Source organism: Tamandua tetradactyla, chromosome 23 (assembly GCF_023851605.1).
Source record: "Tamandua tetradactyla isolate mTamTet1 chromosome 23, mTamTet1.pri, whole genome shotgun sequence".
NCBI classification, from domain to species: domain Eukaryota; kingdom Metazoa; phylum Chordata; class Mammalia; order Pilosa; family Myrmecophagidae; genus Tamandua; species Tamandua tetradactyla.
Window position 1 is genome coordinate 32,141,617 of NC_135349.1, and position 15,346 is coordinate 32,156,962.

At 42.1% G+C, this 15,346-nt stretch overlaps 1 protein-coding gene across 3 annotated transcripts in view; it reads right to left on the reverse strand.

Annotated features, from left to right (window-relative positions):
* SLC5A11 (solute carrier family 5 member 11) overlaps window positions 1–15,346 on the reverse strand; it is a 72,858-nt gene that overhangs the window by 33,187 nt on the left and 24,325 nt on the right. For 2 of the 3 annotated variants that reach the window (XM_077141501.1, XM_077141500.1), the window contains exons 4-8: window positions 14,181–14,285; window positions 12,930–12,989; window positions 5,281–5,385; window positions 3,896–4,001; window positions 876–956 (exon numbers count right to left, since the gene is read on the reverse strand). In XM_077141501.1, coding sequence (XP_076997616.1) covers window positions 876–956; window positions 3,896–4,001; window positions 5,281–5,385; window positions 12,930–12,989; window positions 14,181–14,285 — 457 coding nt within the window. The other variant, XM_077141502.1, reaches the window with a different exon arrangement.

The window sequence follows — 15,346 nt, forward strand, 5'->3', positions numbered from 1 at the left end:
CCCTATTGTCATCATCTTAATAACCATATGACAATGATCAAAACTAAGAAATTAACATTGGAACAATACTACTGACTATACTATAGATTATTCATATTCACCACTGATGTTCTTTTTCTTTTTCGGTATCTATTCAGGAGCCTACTTTGCATCTGTTTGTTGAGTTTCCTTTGTTTCCTCCAATCTATGACAATTCTTTAGTCTTTCCTTGATTTTTAAAGAATACTGGCCAAGTATTTTGTAAAGTGTCCCTCAATTTGTATTTGTCTAATGTTTCTCACGATTAGAGTAAGATTATGTATTTTTGGCAAGAATGGCACAGAAGGAATACTGCCTTTTTCTTAATGCATCACATCAGGAAGCACAGGATATGAACATATCTTATGATATTTTTACCCTGGATACTTACTTATGGTAGTGTCTGCCAGGTTTCTCTACTGGGAAGTGATGGTTTCTCCCTTTGTAATTAATAAGTTTTTGAGGTAAGATACTTTGAGACTATGCAAATATCTTATTGCCCCATAAACTTTCTCTGACATGATTCATTTATCATTGAATATTGCCTGCAGCGATATTACTATGCTATTCCAAAGATGATTTCCTACTCCCACTCTGTCTTCAATAACTGCAATCCTTTCTCCTCCTTTTACTATAAAAGGAGTTATTAATTTTTACTTAAAAAGAGCACGTTTTCATGATAAGCACAATTCTCTTGTAACTAAAATAAACAGGCATCAAGCAAAGCACCTTTTGACAGCAACCCCTCACATTGTATGCATCTTGACAGCTGGGTTTGCTGATCAGTGATGCCAGCAGAGGGCCTTGCTTGAGAGAGGTGCTGTCACCCACCAAAGCGACTCTGGGACCCCACTTACTGTAACCCATGAGGATGAATGCTCCTACAAGCATGATCAGAGTCTGCAGTGCATCTGTGTAGATCACAGCGGCCAGGCCACCTGGAAGGGGTGGGATAAGCACTGAGGTGAGGGTCAGGTACCTGAGGGGGAGGAGTTACTATAGGTAACAAAGGGAAGCAGAGAGAACCTGGAAGGTTAAGACCTGACAGAGGAGATTTCTTAGCGTTGGCTGTTTGCAATGGTGGCCATAATAACTCCTCTCTTTCTGCATGCCCATTTTGCAACATGACTTTGCCATCCCTTCCATGTTGAGGTGAAGTTTATTTCTCTACCTCTTGAATATAGGCTTGGCCAGGACTTACTTTGACCCATAGAAAGTGGTGGAAATGATGTACAACTCCAAGCCTGGGACTCAAGAGGCCCTGCAGCTTCTGTTTCTACTCTCTTGTTGCCCAGAGACTGACATGCTTTATGAAGCCTAGGCGAGCCCAAATGGAGGATGACAGCTCCCATGGAAGGCGACCCCAGATGACAGCCATGCGAGTGAGGCCATCTTATTCCTGCTAGTCATTCTAGCCATTCTAGGTGCCATCTGACTACAACTCAAGTGAGCCCAGATGAGGCGAGCTGAACAACCACCTGGTTAACCCAAGGAACTGCACAGAATAACAAACCATTGTTGTTAAGTCCCTAAATTTGGTGGTAGTTTATTACATAGCAAGATAAAATAGATAAAACAAGTGACTCAGGCTAGAGTCTCCAAGCTCTGAATACTTAAATTTTTAGCATTGGAGAAAGGGTGTAAGTACTAGGCTTTCAGAGCCCCAGTAGGCTCCATGAACAAGGTAACCATGTTCCATCTCAGTAGATGCTTATTGGTTTTGTACCCAGAAAATCTTTGTCATGATAATAGTGGTAGTAAAACCATAGGCATCTTGATAGAGCGCTCTTGCCAACGTCTTCCCTTCTATCTTCCCCGCTTCCTCCTTTCCTAAGGAGAAGGTCTACGTATCTGATATGAAGGCGTTTAGTGGGCACAATCACTGCAGAAATTAGAATACAGATGACCAGGGATGGGGGTGGGTGGGTGATGAGGAATTAAAGTTTAATTGGTTCAGAGTCTCTGTTTGGAGTGATGGATAGTGGTAACGGTAGCACAACACTGCGAATGCAATTAACAGCAATGAACTGCATAGTTGAAAGTGGCTGAAGCAGGAAATTTTAGGTTCTGTATAGGTTACCAGAATAAAAACTTTAAAAGCCCACCAAACTAATGGTATTCAAAGACTGAACACTAATATAAACTATAGATTATGGTTAAGAATATAATTGTGATACTTGCAACAAAGGTACCCCATTAATGCAACATAACAGGAAAAACCATGTGGTAGGGGTGGGGAACTCTATTTACTGCATAGTTTTTCTCTTGACCTGCAAATACCCCAATTAAAAAAATAATTTTTTTTTAAATTCCCATGGATGGGTGTGCTCCTATGATTCCTCCTTGCCCGTAGGAGTATGACTTCGGCCCTTTCAAAATGGGAAGAGACCTGGCCTAGATTCCACTCCCATTCCTCTCCTGTCCTCTCATACATTTGGTCAGCCTGAGTGTGTGAGATCTTGACATTTGGTATCACTTAAGCCCTCCATCATTTCTATACTAACAGTTATTGAGCATTTATCATGTACCAGGCGCAGTGTTGAGTATTTGATTCAATCATTCACTAAATACCAGGTGAACACCTTAGTGGTTTTAGGTGGTAGGGAAACAGAGGCAAACAAAACAGCATGATCCCTGCCTTCATGGAACTTACCGTTTAATGGGGGAGATGGACCCCATATAAGGAAACACTAGATAAATTAACTATTGCGACCACCCTTCCCTTTTCTGCATGCTCTAGACACGTGGCTTCTATTAGTAAGAGAACTCAGCCAAGATTGCTCGGTATCAGGAGACTTTGCATGTTAAATTTTGTCACTTTCCTGTTTAGAGCCTCCAATGGCATCCCATGACACTTGCAACAAAATCCAGACTCAGAGTTTATTTCTTTCGAGGCTCTGATTCCTACCTACCTCCCCCATCTTTTATCCTGCCATTAGGGTGGCTGCAATTCTCACTCTTGTTTGTGTGAATGGAACCCCTGCAGCTGACCAGAACACAACCCCACAACCACTTGATCACTCAGCTACAGCCGCCTTCACCCCCTGGCTATTCCTCAAACAAACAAAACACATTCTCATCTCAGGACCTTTATATTTATCCTTCACTCTGCTTGACATTCTCCTCAATACTTCCTTCATAGCATCTAAAACTGGTTTAAACATTACCTTAAAGAGGCCTACCTGAGCATTTATAAATCTATGCCTTCTCCTGTTACTCCTTATCTCCTTTACTCTGGTTTGCTTTCTTTCACTTATCAGGTTATAATAATATATCCTAACACGACTTAATCATTTCTGTATTCATTGTCTCCCCTTCCCCACTTAGGAGTAGAGATTTTGTCTATTTTGTTCATTGCTGTACCCCATCTCCTAGCATGCTATCTGGCACAAAAAGAATATGTATATGACAATATCATGATAACACACACATATATATCATAACAAGGAGGAGTAGAGAAGTTTGAGGCTGAAGCAGAAGATAAGACAGTAAATATTCCAAATCATATACTTGTTGAGGTCTGACTGTATGTCAGCCACTCTTCTAGATGCCAGACCTCAGGATCCAGAATTGCAACTATCATTTAGCTTTGTGCAATGCCTGTGAATGCACATCTTCATCCTTAATTTGCCCTTAAAAAATAGTTTTTGAGTAAATAAATGGAAAATTGCTCTCTGCCTTTGTGGTCATCAAGCAACCCTTGTCTTCTGGATAATGGCCAAGAGAAATCTTATGAATCTGGGTAGGTGGAGTGAGGTGTAATGAATAAATGGTCTTAATGTACTGAAACATCAAAAAATGGACCAGGATGAGATAGAGTAATGTGCAGCCCCCCCCCCCACCAGCTCTCCCAGTACTACCCATTGTTGAGTCATACCTGCAACAGTGTACACAGCTGTGATGGCTAACAACCCAACTATGGCCAGGTACAGGTCTAGGTGCAAAGACTGCTGAATAAAGATGGCGCCTGCATACATGTCCACCTGTAGGAACATCAAGTCGATAAATGAATGAATGAATGAATAATGAGAAGTTCAGAGAATGGACATTTGCAGAACAGATTTGTCAGCCTAAGCCCAGATTCTGCCAGAAACCGAAGAGTCATATATCAACTTTCCTTCATCCATCTCTGCCAAGATCAGGGGGTCACAAAGTGGAGTCCTATGGGCAATTAAGTTAAGTTAATTAAGTTAAAGCTTAATAAAGCCCTAGGTTTTATTAAGACAATAGTCTCTTCATTAGTCTTTCTGCTTCTACTCTTGGTCCTTTTCATTCCATCATCGACATTACATCATTTATTAAATGTTGTCATGATCATATCATCCTTCTCTTCCCCATTAAATCTCTTCAGTGGCTCCCCATTTCCCTCAAGACAAGCATGCCAAGCCCTTCATGATTTGCCTGCCTATCTATCCTCATTTTTCTTTACACTTTTCATATTCCCAGCCTCCAGGCCTTCTGAAATACTCCCTATTTCCCAAACAAGTCATGCTCATTGGTGTTTCCAAGCTTTTGTTTATGCAGGTCCATCTGTCTGGGATGTCAATCCCTCTTGCTCTAGCTGGCAAACTCCTCTGCAGATGTAATATCCCCTGTGAAATCTTTCCCATATCTGTATCTTTCCACCAGACTCAGGGAGCATTCTAGAAGGAACTGTGTCTTTGACCTTCATATCTGGAGATGGCATAGAATTAGTTGTTACTATTTGGATTAGATGGAATTCCCTCTGTCCCCTCCTATACCCCCACACCTCACCTAGGACAAGCTCTCCCCAACTGGGAGTAGAGATAGCCTTAGTGTGAGTCAGGCCAGCTGAGTGGCATGTTCCTAGAATCGCAATGTATCTACCCTTTGCCATTTCCAGAACTCTATCAGATCAGAGATCAGGGTAGGGCAAGCTTAATCGGCCATCAGCATATCTGGTTAATAGCTGATCACTGACTGAGCCCAAGAGGAAGATAAAGGTCCCACCCAAGGTTGAAAGGGCTTTGATCAGTGACCCATATCATCCTGAGATGCTGCCAAACAAGTTTTTGTAGGGCGTGTGAGGTGGAAGGTGTCCTTACCTGACCTTTTCTCCCTACTTCCTCTGCCCATGCTAACCCTTTGCATCTCCCATCTCCATCCAGGTAGAGGTTCTCCTCACCTCCCTGAAGCCTGCCCAAGAGGAGGAGACTGAGGAGGGGACACTCCCAGCAATGGACTCTGAGTTATCTTCTCAGCATGCTGCAGGAGCATGGCCAGGCTGGGACCGCACCTTACCGAGATCTTGGTGAAGATGTAGATAAACAGGTAGAGCACAGCCAGGGTGATGGCGATCCTGTTGCCACCAAAGCGTTTTCTCAGGTATTCTGGCATCGTGGTAACCTGGAGGCCAGAGTGGAACTTTCACCACCCAGCTGACTTCAGGTGCTTGGCCTCCTGGGCATCAACGGCTCCCACCTCCTCCCCAAACTCAGATGCACAAATGGTTTTCCCTGAGATTCTCGGTGGGCAAATGGAGAAGAAAATGGGGTGGGGGAGGAAGCGTGGTACAGGGAGGATTCGGGTTCTGTGTTGGGGTATGTTCCCAATTGTGGTAAATTGAATTATGTACTCCAACAAAAGGCATGTTCTTCATCTTAAACTGCATTCCATTGGGTATGAACTCATTTATAAATAGGACCCTCGAAGATGTACCATCAAATTATGGTATGTAATCATTTATAATAGGGCTTTCTAAGATCCTAATGAGGTATGGACCAACTGAATTAGGTGGGCCTTAATCCATATTACTGGAGGCCTTATAAAGAGGAGCCAGAAACCAGAAGTCAGAAGAAATGGGAAGAGCAGACACAAGGAAAGAGAGATCCCCCTGTGAGGGGAGGTAAGGGCACAAGCCCAGGAACCCCAAAGGTTGCCATGAACCAACACCAGAATGCTACAAACTTCAGGAAGAAAGCATGTTCTCACTGATGCCTTGGTTTGGGTCTTCTGGCCTCTAAAATCATGAGCCAATAAATTGTTGTTTAAGCCAACTAGTGTGTGGTATTTGTCATAGCAGCATAGCAAACTAAGATACCAACTTCATATTTTCTTAACACCAGATCTTTACGTATTTCCATCAAAATTTTTGTCACACAGTATATTATCATTTACTTAATGTTTTCCTTTAAACCCAAACTCACATTTCTATTTAAATCAACATATCTAAAAAGAGAACTTTAAATCACCACTGTAAATGGAAAATCAGGATCACCTGTCCTCAATTTAAGGGCACCAGAAAAAACAAATACATGGATAATAAAACAAACAACTCATCTCTTCTCTCTTTTATTTTCTATTCTTTTCTGGCAACCTACTGTTGCACACCAAAAGTTCTGAGCCCAGGGCCTTTTCATTATTCTTTCTTTAAAAAAAAACAAAGAAATTGGGGAGAACTGTTGAAGAGCTGTTGGAGAGGTATTAAAGGTGTACCAGCACATACAAATTACACTCCTAAACACTCCTGGTTCCCAGCTTCCCCTTGCCATGGTGGGGCTTGTTAGCACCAACCTCTAGTTGGGACTAGGTGAATGTGAAAGGGAAATAAATGCAACAAATCAAGCTGTCCTTGGAGATTATGGTCCTCTCCCCTGAGGCTCTCCCTGATGAAGACCCCTCACTCATTCACACACTTCTCATCTCCTGGTGTGGAAGAAGGGGAGGGGAGCTCAGCATCTGTGTACTCTCCGTGCCATCTGTGGTAGTTTGAAGCTGTTATGGACCCCAGCTGAGTTCATAAAAAAACTGAAAGACAGTGGAAAAGGGAATAACTTCACCATGTGACTCAGGGTAGCTGGCCCCATGTCTGTCTAACATCTAAAGTCCTCTGAATGGAGGAGATGGCATTAAGATCTCCTTTACCTCTGTTTGCCTGGACTGGGCACTCCAGGGGCTGAGCCATGCTGCTGAGAACCAATTTGGGGGCTGCATTTTTCTAGAGGTTTGGCACACCTTTTCCCAAGCAGAGAATCTCCTGACCCCCCAAGCCCCTTGTCCCCGATTTGGAGTTGAGACAATGACACATCTTGACTCCAGGACTAACAAACTAACTTTAGATGTGGATGACAGAGTAATGAAGATATTTGCAGAAATCTTTGCAGCCCCTCCTCCAGGCTGTTGCTGCTGAAAATAAGATATACCCAAGTCTAACCCAGGAAGGAGACTGATAGATACCTGGAATGAGCTAATGAATGATAAACTGTTCCAAAGTCAGGCTGTGGAGGCAGGAGAATCTGGCAATCGTTTAAGAATTTGAGAGGGGAAGTTGGGAGAGACTAGATGGTTAACCTTGCTATAAAAATAGTCTAATGTTGATGGTAGACTCTGGTTGCTGGTTATAGGAGTGTTTGTTTTGAAATTATTTCAACTTCAGTATATGTCTGGAAATTTTTCATAATAAAACCCTGAGGAAAAATGGAAACCAGGAACAAATGCACATTTTAAATAGGGTGAAAAAAGCTTCTCAACCTCTCTCTCCTGAAAAAGGGCAATTTTGGATCCTGGCCACTCATTAAAGTCTTGCCTCCACCTTCTGATTTCCTGCAAGGCAAATACAGTAGGAATTTTCCAGAAAAACATTGTGCTGAACTCTGACACTCTAGTCGGAAATAACACACAGACAGATCCAATCAAACCCTACTGAACATGCCAAGCATTCTTGGGGATGGTATGGAAAAGCTAATGAGCGAGAGCGGGTGAGAGCTTCAGTCCATTCAGACAAAAGTACCAAGAACAGCACTGTGCAGACTGGATGCGTCATCTTATTTGTGAATGATAGCTGCCTGCTGCTCTTTGTTTGGGGCTTGGCTGGCAGTCTTTGTTATCAACTGACCTTCATTTCAGTGCAGAGAGTGTCACATGAGCTGCCCTCAGCCTCTACACCCAGGAAGTTTCGAATGAGCTAAGAAACGAGGGAGGGATGAAAGTCATCAGACAGCAAGCAGCACTGGTATCTAGAAATCAGACTCTGGATAGAAATGTGAAGCTAGCTGACAGATGGGAGGCAGGGGCCTGGGCAGTTTGTTACAAAGCAGTGAAAAGGCAATTTGCCAGCAAGCAAGGTTCAGAGAGAGAGAGAGGAAAAGAGAAGTGATGGTTTCATTAGCACACTGCACTAAAGACCTTTCAATCTCTTATGGGTCTCTGCCCCTTAAGTGGAATGTTGAAGCTATTTAAGAGATGACCCAATTCTATGATAAAAATAAAAGAGAGGGCGATGGTGGTGCAGTGTCAGGGTTCTCGCCTGCCATGCCAGAGACCTGGGCTCGTGCCTGCCCATGAAAAAATAAAAAAATAGAAAATAATCTGTATCAAACCCACAGTACTCCCCAAGTTACACTCTAAACCAAGGACTTATGGTCCTTTCCCCTAGGCCCTCCCTGATGGAGGCTCCTCACTTCTCACCCAGTCCTTATCTCCTGGTAGTGGAGGAAAGGAAGGGGAGCTCAGCATCTGTGTCCTTTCCATCCCATCATGGTGGTTTGAAGCTATTATGGAGTCCAGAAAAGGCCACGTTCTTTTAATCCATTCCTGAGGCTGCAGACCTATTGTAAGTGAGGTCTTTGATTACGTTATTTCAGTTGAGGAGTTGCCCCCAGTGGGTCTTAATTGCCGTACTGGAGACCTTTATAAGAGGATAAGACACAGAAAAAGCCTAGAGAGCTCAGAGGAGCAAAGAGATGAAATTAAGAGAAATTCATAGAGAAAAGCCCCCAGAGAAGTTGAGAGAGGCCCCACAGAAGCTCAAAGAGGAAGACACTGGAACCAGAAGCTAAAAGCAATGAAACCTGGAGAGAAGGACCAGCAGACCAGGCCATGTGCCTGCCATGTGACGGACGTGTCCCAGATGCCAGTAGCCTGTATTCAGAGTCCAGGTATCACCCTGTTGACGCCTTGATGTTTTCATGGCCTTGGAACTGTACATTGTAAGTTACCATGTTCCAAGCAGTATTCCAGAAACTGAAATTATCCCTGTCCTCCTGCTTATAGTCTAACGGGAGAAACAGGCAGTATAATGCAGTAATTCTAAACTGAAGGTGATTTTACCAACCAGGAATTGTTTGGCAATGTCTGGCGACATTTTTGGTTGTCACAACTGAGTGGGTTGCTACTGGTGTCTAGTGAGAAGTTTTCTTATTATATTTAGTCTACTATATCCCTCTCTTGAAATTATGATAAATAAAATGCTTTACCTAGTCACAGTTAAATGGCTTTTCTAACATAGGGGTGTGATTTTTAAAAAATGGGAAATAGATTACCTAATATTAAGCTGCGGGATTAGCCCTCTCTTAACAATGGTGAAGCATCCTTTAACACAATATTGAGTTCAATTTATTAAGATTAAAAATCCATATTCATAAGGAAAATTGGTCTATAATTTTTAGGTGGTTAGTATCAGTATTAGCCTAGCCTCAAAACATGATAGACAAAAATCAATTCTAAATAGGAAAGGATCTAGAAAATAATATAGGATAATAGCTTCATGACCTCAGAGTAGGAAAAGATTTTTAAGGAAGACTAAAAGGCAGTAGCCATTAAGGAAAAGTTTATAAATATAATTACATTAAAATTTAGATCTTTTATATACATGCAATGGAGTGTTACACAACCATGAAAAGGAACAAAGTTCTGATACGTGCAACAGCACGGACGAATCTTGAAGACATTATGTTGAGTGAAAGAAGTCAGACACAAAAGGACAAATATTTGTAGGATCTCACAGATAAGAAATAATTTAAATAAGCAAATCCATAGAGTTAGAAACTAGAAGACAATTTACCAGGGGCCAGGGAGGATGGAAAATTAATGCTTAATTGATACAAAATTTGTTAGGGGCGGTGGAAAACTTTTGGTAATGGATGATGATGGTGATGGTAGCACCACACTGTGAATGTAGTTAACATTACTGAATTATATATCTCTATATCTAAATGTGATTAAAAGGGGAAATTTTAAGTTATATGTTTGTTACTAAAATAAACAATTTTGCAAAAAGAAAAAAAACCTCAGACCTTCTGTTTATCAAAAAGCAACATTAAGAAAATGAGAGGTAAGCCACAGAGTAGAAAAAAGACATTTGCATCACATATATCCACCCTAAGGGTTTGTTTCCAGAATATATATGAAGAACTTCTACAGATCAATAAGAATAAAACCTATAACTTCATAGAAAAATGGGCAAAAGTCCTGAACAAATTACTTCCCCAAAGATGAAATCCAAATTGCCAGAAAAATTATAGCAATTGTATAAAAAGTTATGGTGTGCCTAAACTGAAAAATAGTAGAGCTTAATCCAATATAGCTGATGTCCTTATAAGCAGAGGAGAGTGGGCACAGAAGAAATTATGGGGAGCAGCCAGAATCTGAGGTCAACAGAACCAGAATAGAAGAAATGCTGCTATGTGAATTGCCATGTGACAGAAAGGCCAAGGAATCCTGAAGATTGCCAGCCAGCCAGAAGACAGCAATCCCAGGAGGAAGGAAACCTTCTAGCCTCTGAAATTACGAGCCAATGCATTCCTGTTGTTAAGCCAAGCCATTGAACGGTATTTGTTTTAGTAGCTGAGGAAAAAAAATAGCCCATCAATTGTAACAAACGGTCCCTACCAATGAAAGGTGTTAATAATAGGGTGGTATATGAGAATCCGGTATTTTATGTATGATTGTTCTGTAAAACCATAACTTTTCTGATAAAGAAAAAAGAACAAAGCTACTCAGATGACTAAAAAAAAGTCTATCAGCAAAAGAATGGATAAGCATATGACTACACAGAAGGAAAATGAACTCACCAGCAAGATACAACAAGAGAATATGATACCACTGATTCCATTTATATAGTTCCAAAACAGGGAAATTAAACTACATTGTTTAGGCATGAATAATTAAAACTGTAAAGAAAAGCCAGGAAGTTAGCACTAGGAAAGTCAGGAAAAAGGGAAGGGGCTATTATCTGCTAAAGGTCTTTGAGGGGAGACTGTTATCCTTTATTTCTTAACCTTTCATGTCACAATAACTTATTAACCTGCCCATTTGTGTTCTATGTACTTTTCCACATGTTTATTTTATTTCACAGTAAAAATAACTTGTGTAGCATTTCGTCTTTTCTCAATACTTCCTTGTAGGGGATTGATCTCTACGAATACTTGAAGATATTGGTGAAAGAATGTTTAGATCCAGGGAATTGCTTCTTCAACAACATAGCTCAGAGATCCTTCCACAGCAACCACATCCATCCATTTCATCCTTTTTCATGGCTGCATGATATTCCATAGCATGGAATAGAGCATCAACAGGCCTCTATTGATGGACGTTTTGGTTGTTCCCATGTTTTCTATCACAAGCAACTACAGTAACCATTTCAAATCTTTGTGCTTCTTCCAAATCTTGAGCTCATGAGAGTTTCTTCCTTACTCTCAGCTGGTGGTATTATTTTCTGCTTGCCAGAGAGAATGGAAAACTAAGAACTTCCATCAACCCCAGCTACAAACTAACCTGCATCTCCACCATCCCTTTCTCCTTCCCATAGTAGGTGCTCAATAAATATATATATTGATACTTGGACCCAGGAATCCACTCCCTATACAGATACTTGTCCCAGTACAAATATCTGATACTCGCTATGCCCCAGATATTTGCCTGTGTGGGAGTGAGTCACAGGTGGAGTGGGCAACATCAGGTCCCTCGAGGACTTACGGAAGGCCTTTAGTATTATCTGCAAATGAAGTTACTTATCTACACATCACTGCCTTCTACACAGAACTGCACTACTGTGGCACTCTAGGAAGTAATTTTTTAAAATGATATCACTGATAATTATTTAGTTTTTTTCTACTTTGTGAAATTTTTGAAAATTTTCCTGATAGAAAATTAAAATAAGTGATTGCTTTCTGAATAGTACGGCGATAAAGTATGATCTTGTCGTGTGTGGTAGAATGAAAGTAAATCTAGAGAGCATGGGTGACACAAAACTCTCAGTAAGATCATAAATTATTTTTAATCTATTTTTTTTAAAAAAAAAGTCTAAAGCAATACAAATGACACTTCACATTAGTCAAAAATATTGTCCTAGTTTTGTGTACAAAGAAAGAAAAAAGATCATTGAATCGTATATATAGTAAAAAGCTTTGGCATGCAATGGGTGGTTTTAGTTTGCTAAACTGCCCAAAGCAGATTCCATGAGATGGGTTGGCTTTAATTACAGGAATTTATTAGCTTACAGGCTCACAGTTTTGAAGTCATGAGCACATCCAAATCAAGGCATCATTAAAGCGATACTTCCTGAAGACCGGCTGCTGGTGTCCTTGGCTCCTCTGTCACATGGAAAAGGCACAGGGCAATGTCTGCTGGTCTCTTCTGGGTTTTGTTGCTTTCAGCTTCTTGCTTCTGTGGTTCTCTCTCCCTCTCTTTCTGTATTCATCCCACTTATAAAGGACCCCGGGAGGAGGGCCAAGAACCACCCTGGGTCATGCCTTAACTGAAGTAACTTCATCAAAGGGTCCTAGTGGCAATAGTTTTATACTCACAGGAATAGATTCACTTTAAGAACATGATTTTCTGGAGCATATATACAGCTCCAAATTACCACAAGGGTTAAATGTTTAAAAAGAGACCATGCGTTTTGTCTTTGTGATTTGGCATGAAAAGAAGAAGTGTGAGCCCACGTTTCTTCCAGCCTCTGAAAAGCCTCCAGTGTGTATCTTCACTGCTGATCTCTAAAGAGCTGTTCAGGACTGGGTTCCTAATTGTCTTGTTCATGCATCACCCCTCAGTGCTGGGAGCAATGGGTGGCTGTCTAATGGAGATTCATGGGGGGAAGAGAGGGAAAACTGCGGGAAGGAGGGAAGCAGGGTTTACCTTCCCAAAGGGTCTCCCATTCCCCGCAGACTCACCCGACCAGCGATATAGATAGGGAGGAAGATCCAGGACAGCATCAGCACAGAAAACAAGCCCTGCAAAAAAAACACAGTGAGGCTCTCAGCTCCCTGTCACATCAGGATGCCTATTTGGATTTCCCTCTGCACCCTGAGACAGCCTGGCCTGGACTCTGCCTCTGGCTCCATCTCTTCCTTGTTGAGTGTCCCACCCTCCCTGGGCCTTTCCTACTTATTTCCATTTGTCAAATGGGGAGACAGGGATTGAGTAGGGAAGGGTGGGGATAGAAGTCCTTTGCAACTCCTTGCAGCTCTCTATCTTAAATTTCCCATATCATCCTCTTTCATCCAGCTGTGCCTGGGGCCATGATTAAAACATAGGCTGTGAGGTCAGACAAGCCTGGGCCTGAAGATGGGCCATTCCAATGAGTATTTGGTGATGCTGGGAAAGTGTGCACAGGTCTCTGAGACTCATTCTCCTCACCTGTCTCATGGAGGATTGTTGTGAGGAATCCAGGAGATGATATTTACTAAGGACTTACTATAGGCCAAGCCTTGCTTTGCCACCTTTACAAGCACTAGATCATTATTATTTTTCTTTTATATATGAGGAACTGGGGGCTCAGGGAGGTTGAGCAACTTGCCTGGAGTCACACAGCTTGTAAGTGTTGGAGTCAGGATGTGAACCCAAGGAGTCTGGTTCTAGTCTGGAATTGAATTCCATAAAATGATAATGTACAAAAGTATTTAAGTTTGCACCTGGCATAGAGTAAGCACTTGCTAATTGTTATGAAGATGGAGATCATTATTTCTCTATGCATCCTACCCTCCCCCTGGTGAAAATCATATCCTGAATGAGCCCTGCTACACGGGAGACTGCATCTTCTCTCTTAGGTATCTACGGGGCAATAAAAAAGAAAAGAACCATGGAGCCATATAATTTTTATGACGGTTAGTTGACAACTAACTTATACAGACCCACAGTACTTTTATCTTCTGAATCAACAACTAAGGAATTCTGTGCCCTCTTCTCCGCAGCCCTGTTTGTTGGGGTCACAGCCTGTGGACCCCATCAAGTAAGCACAGGGAAACCTAAGACTTGCAGACTGAGTCTTGTTTAACAAGATGTCCCTTGAAGCTTCCTCTTTGTTTGTTTGTTTTTCATAAAGCACCATACCAGTTTTTAAAGTGCAAGGTATGCACTCTTTCCCCCAGGGTGTACCTATTAAATGAGGTCTGGGGTGTCTATGTCCTGAGTAAAATACTCACATTAAACTCATAAGCAGCTACAGAAATGCCTGTAGCAGCACCTGACCCTGCGAGGCCAATGAAATGTCCACTTCCAACATTGCTGGCAAACAGAGATGCACCCACCTGTGGGGAGATGGACAAGTCAAGTTTTAGAGTCTAAGTTTGGGGTACCTACTTCCCCGCACCCCAGATTCTTGCCATGCTCCAAAGAATCTAAGACAGAAAGATAAATGGGGAGGCAGGGCCATCCTTAGCCTATTGAACACCTTCGGGCAAATTAGAAAAAGACTCTCCTTCCCCAAGATTCTTTTACTTCTACCTATTACAAATTGGCATAATAAATGTACCCATCTATGATGACTACATTGGAACTCGCATGCCCTAGGGTTGTGCAATGCACAACTTGAACTATATGCAGCATCTCTAAGAGAAAAGATGACAGGTAGTGTAAAAAGTGTTTCATGCTGAGAATCAGGAAACCTGCATTACTCTTCATTTCTGCTTCTAACTTACCAAAGCAGATAACCCCCCTCCTGGTAGAAGTAGCAAGACGACACTCGATGACCCCAATCCCTTGTCTTACTGGATTTGACCAGGCCTGGTACCTGACCCAAACTGGGACAATTCTTGGGAATTTGGAACTGGGACACAGTCTTCTCTGGTCCCTTGGACTGCAGATGTGTAAACCAGAGAGGAGCGTGCTCAGACATGGACTCATCATTGTTTTTTTTTAACACGGGCAGGCACCAGGAATTGAACCCGGGTCCTCTGGCATGGCAGGCGAGCATTCTTACCTGCTGAGCCACCGTGGCCTGCCCTGGACTCATCATTGTTAATACTTCCTATTGGCTTTCCAGTCCCTGATTCTCAGCCAGTCTCAGGTCCTGCATCATTAGAATAGATTCTCCTGCCACCTAAGCCAGACTGAGCACATTTCTGATACGTGACCGAAATAACTTTGACCAAAACACTCAATTTAGATGAATCACAAACTGTCTGGGTCTGTTTCCTGCAATGTAGAATGGGTGGTGGATAGAAGGACATGGTCTCTAAGATTCCCTGCAGTACAAACACTTTGTGACTGTGACACTGAGCACTTCCCCAACCTCCAGTACCCAGATGCCCAAATGGATTCAACTGTTTTGGTCCCTTCCTGAGTCACAGCTTGGAATCAGCCAAGGTGA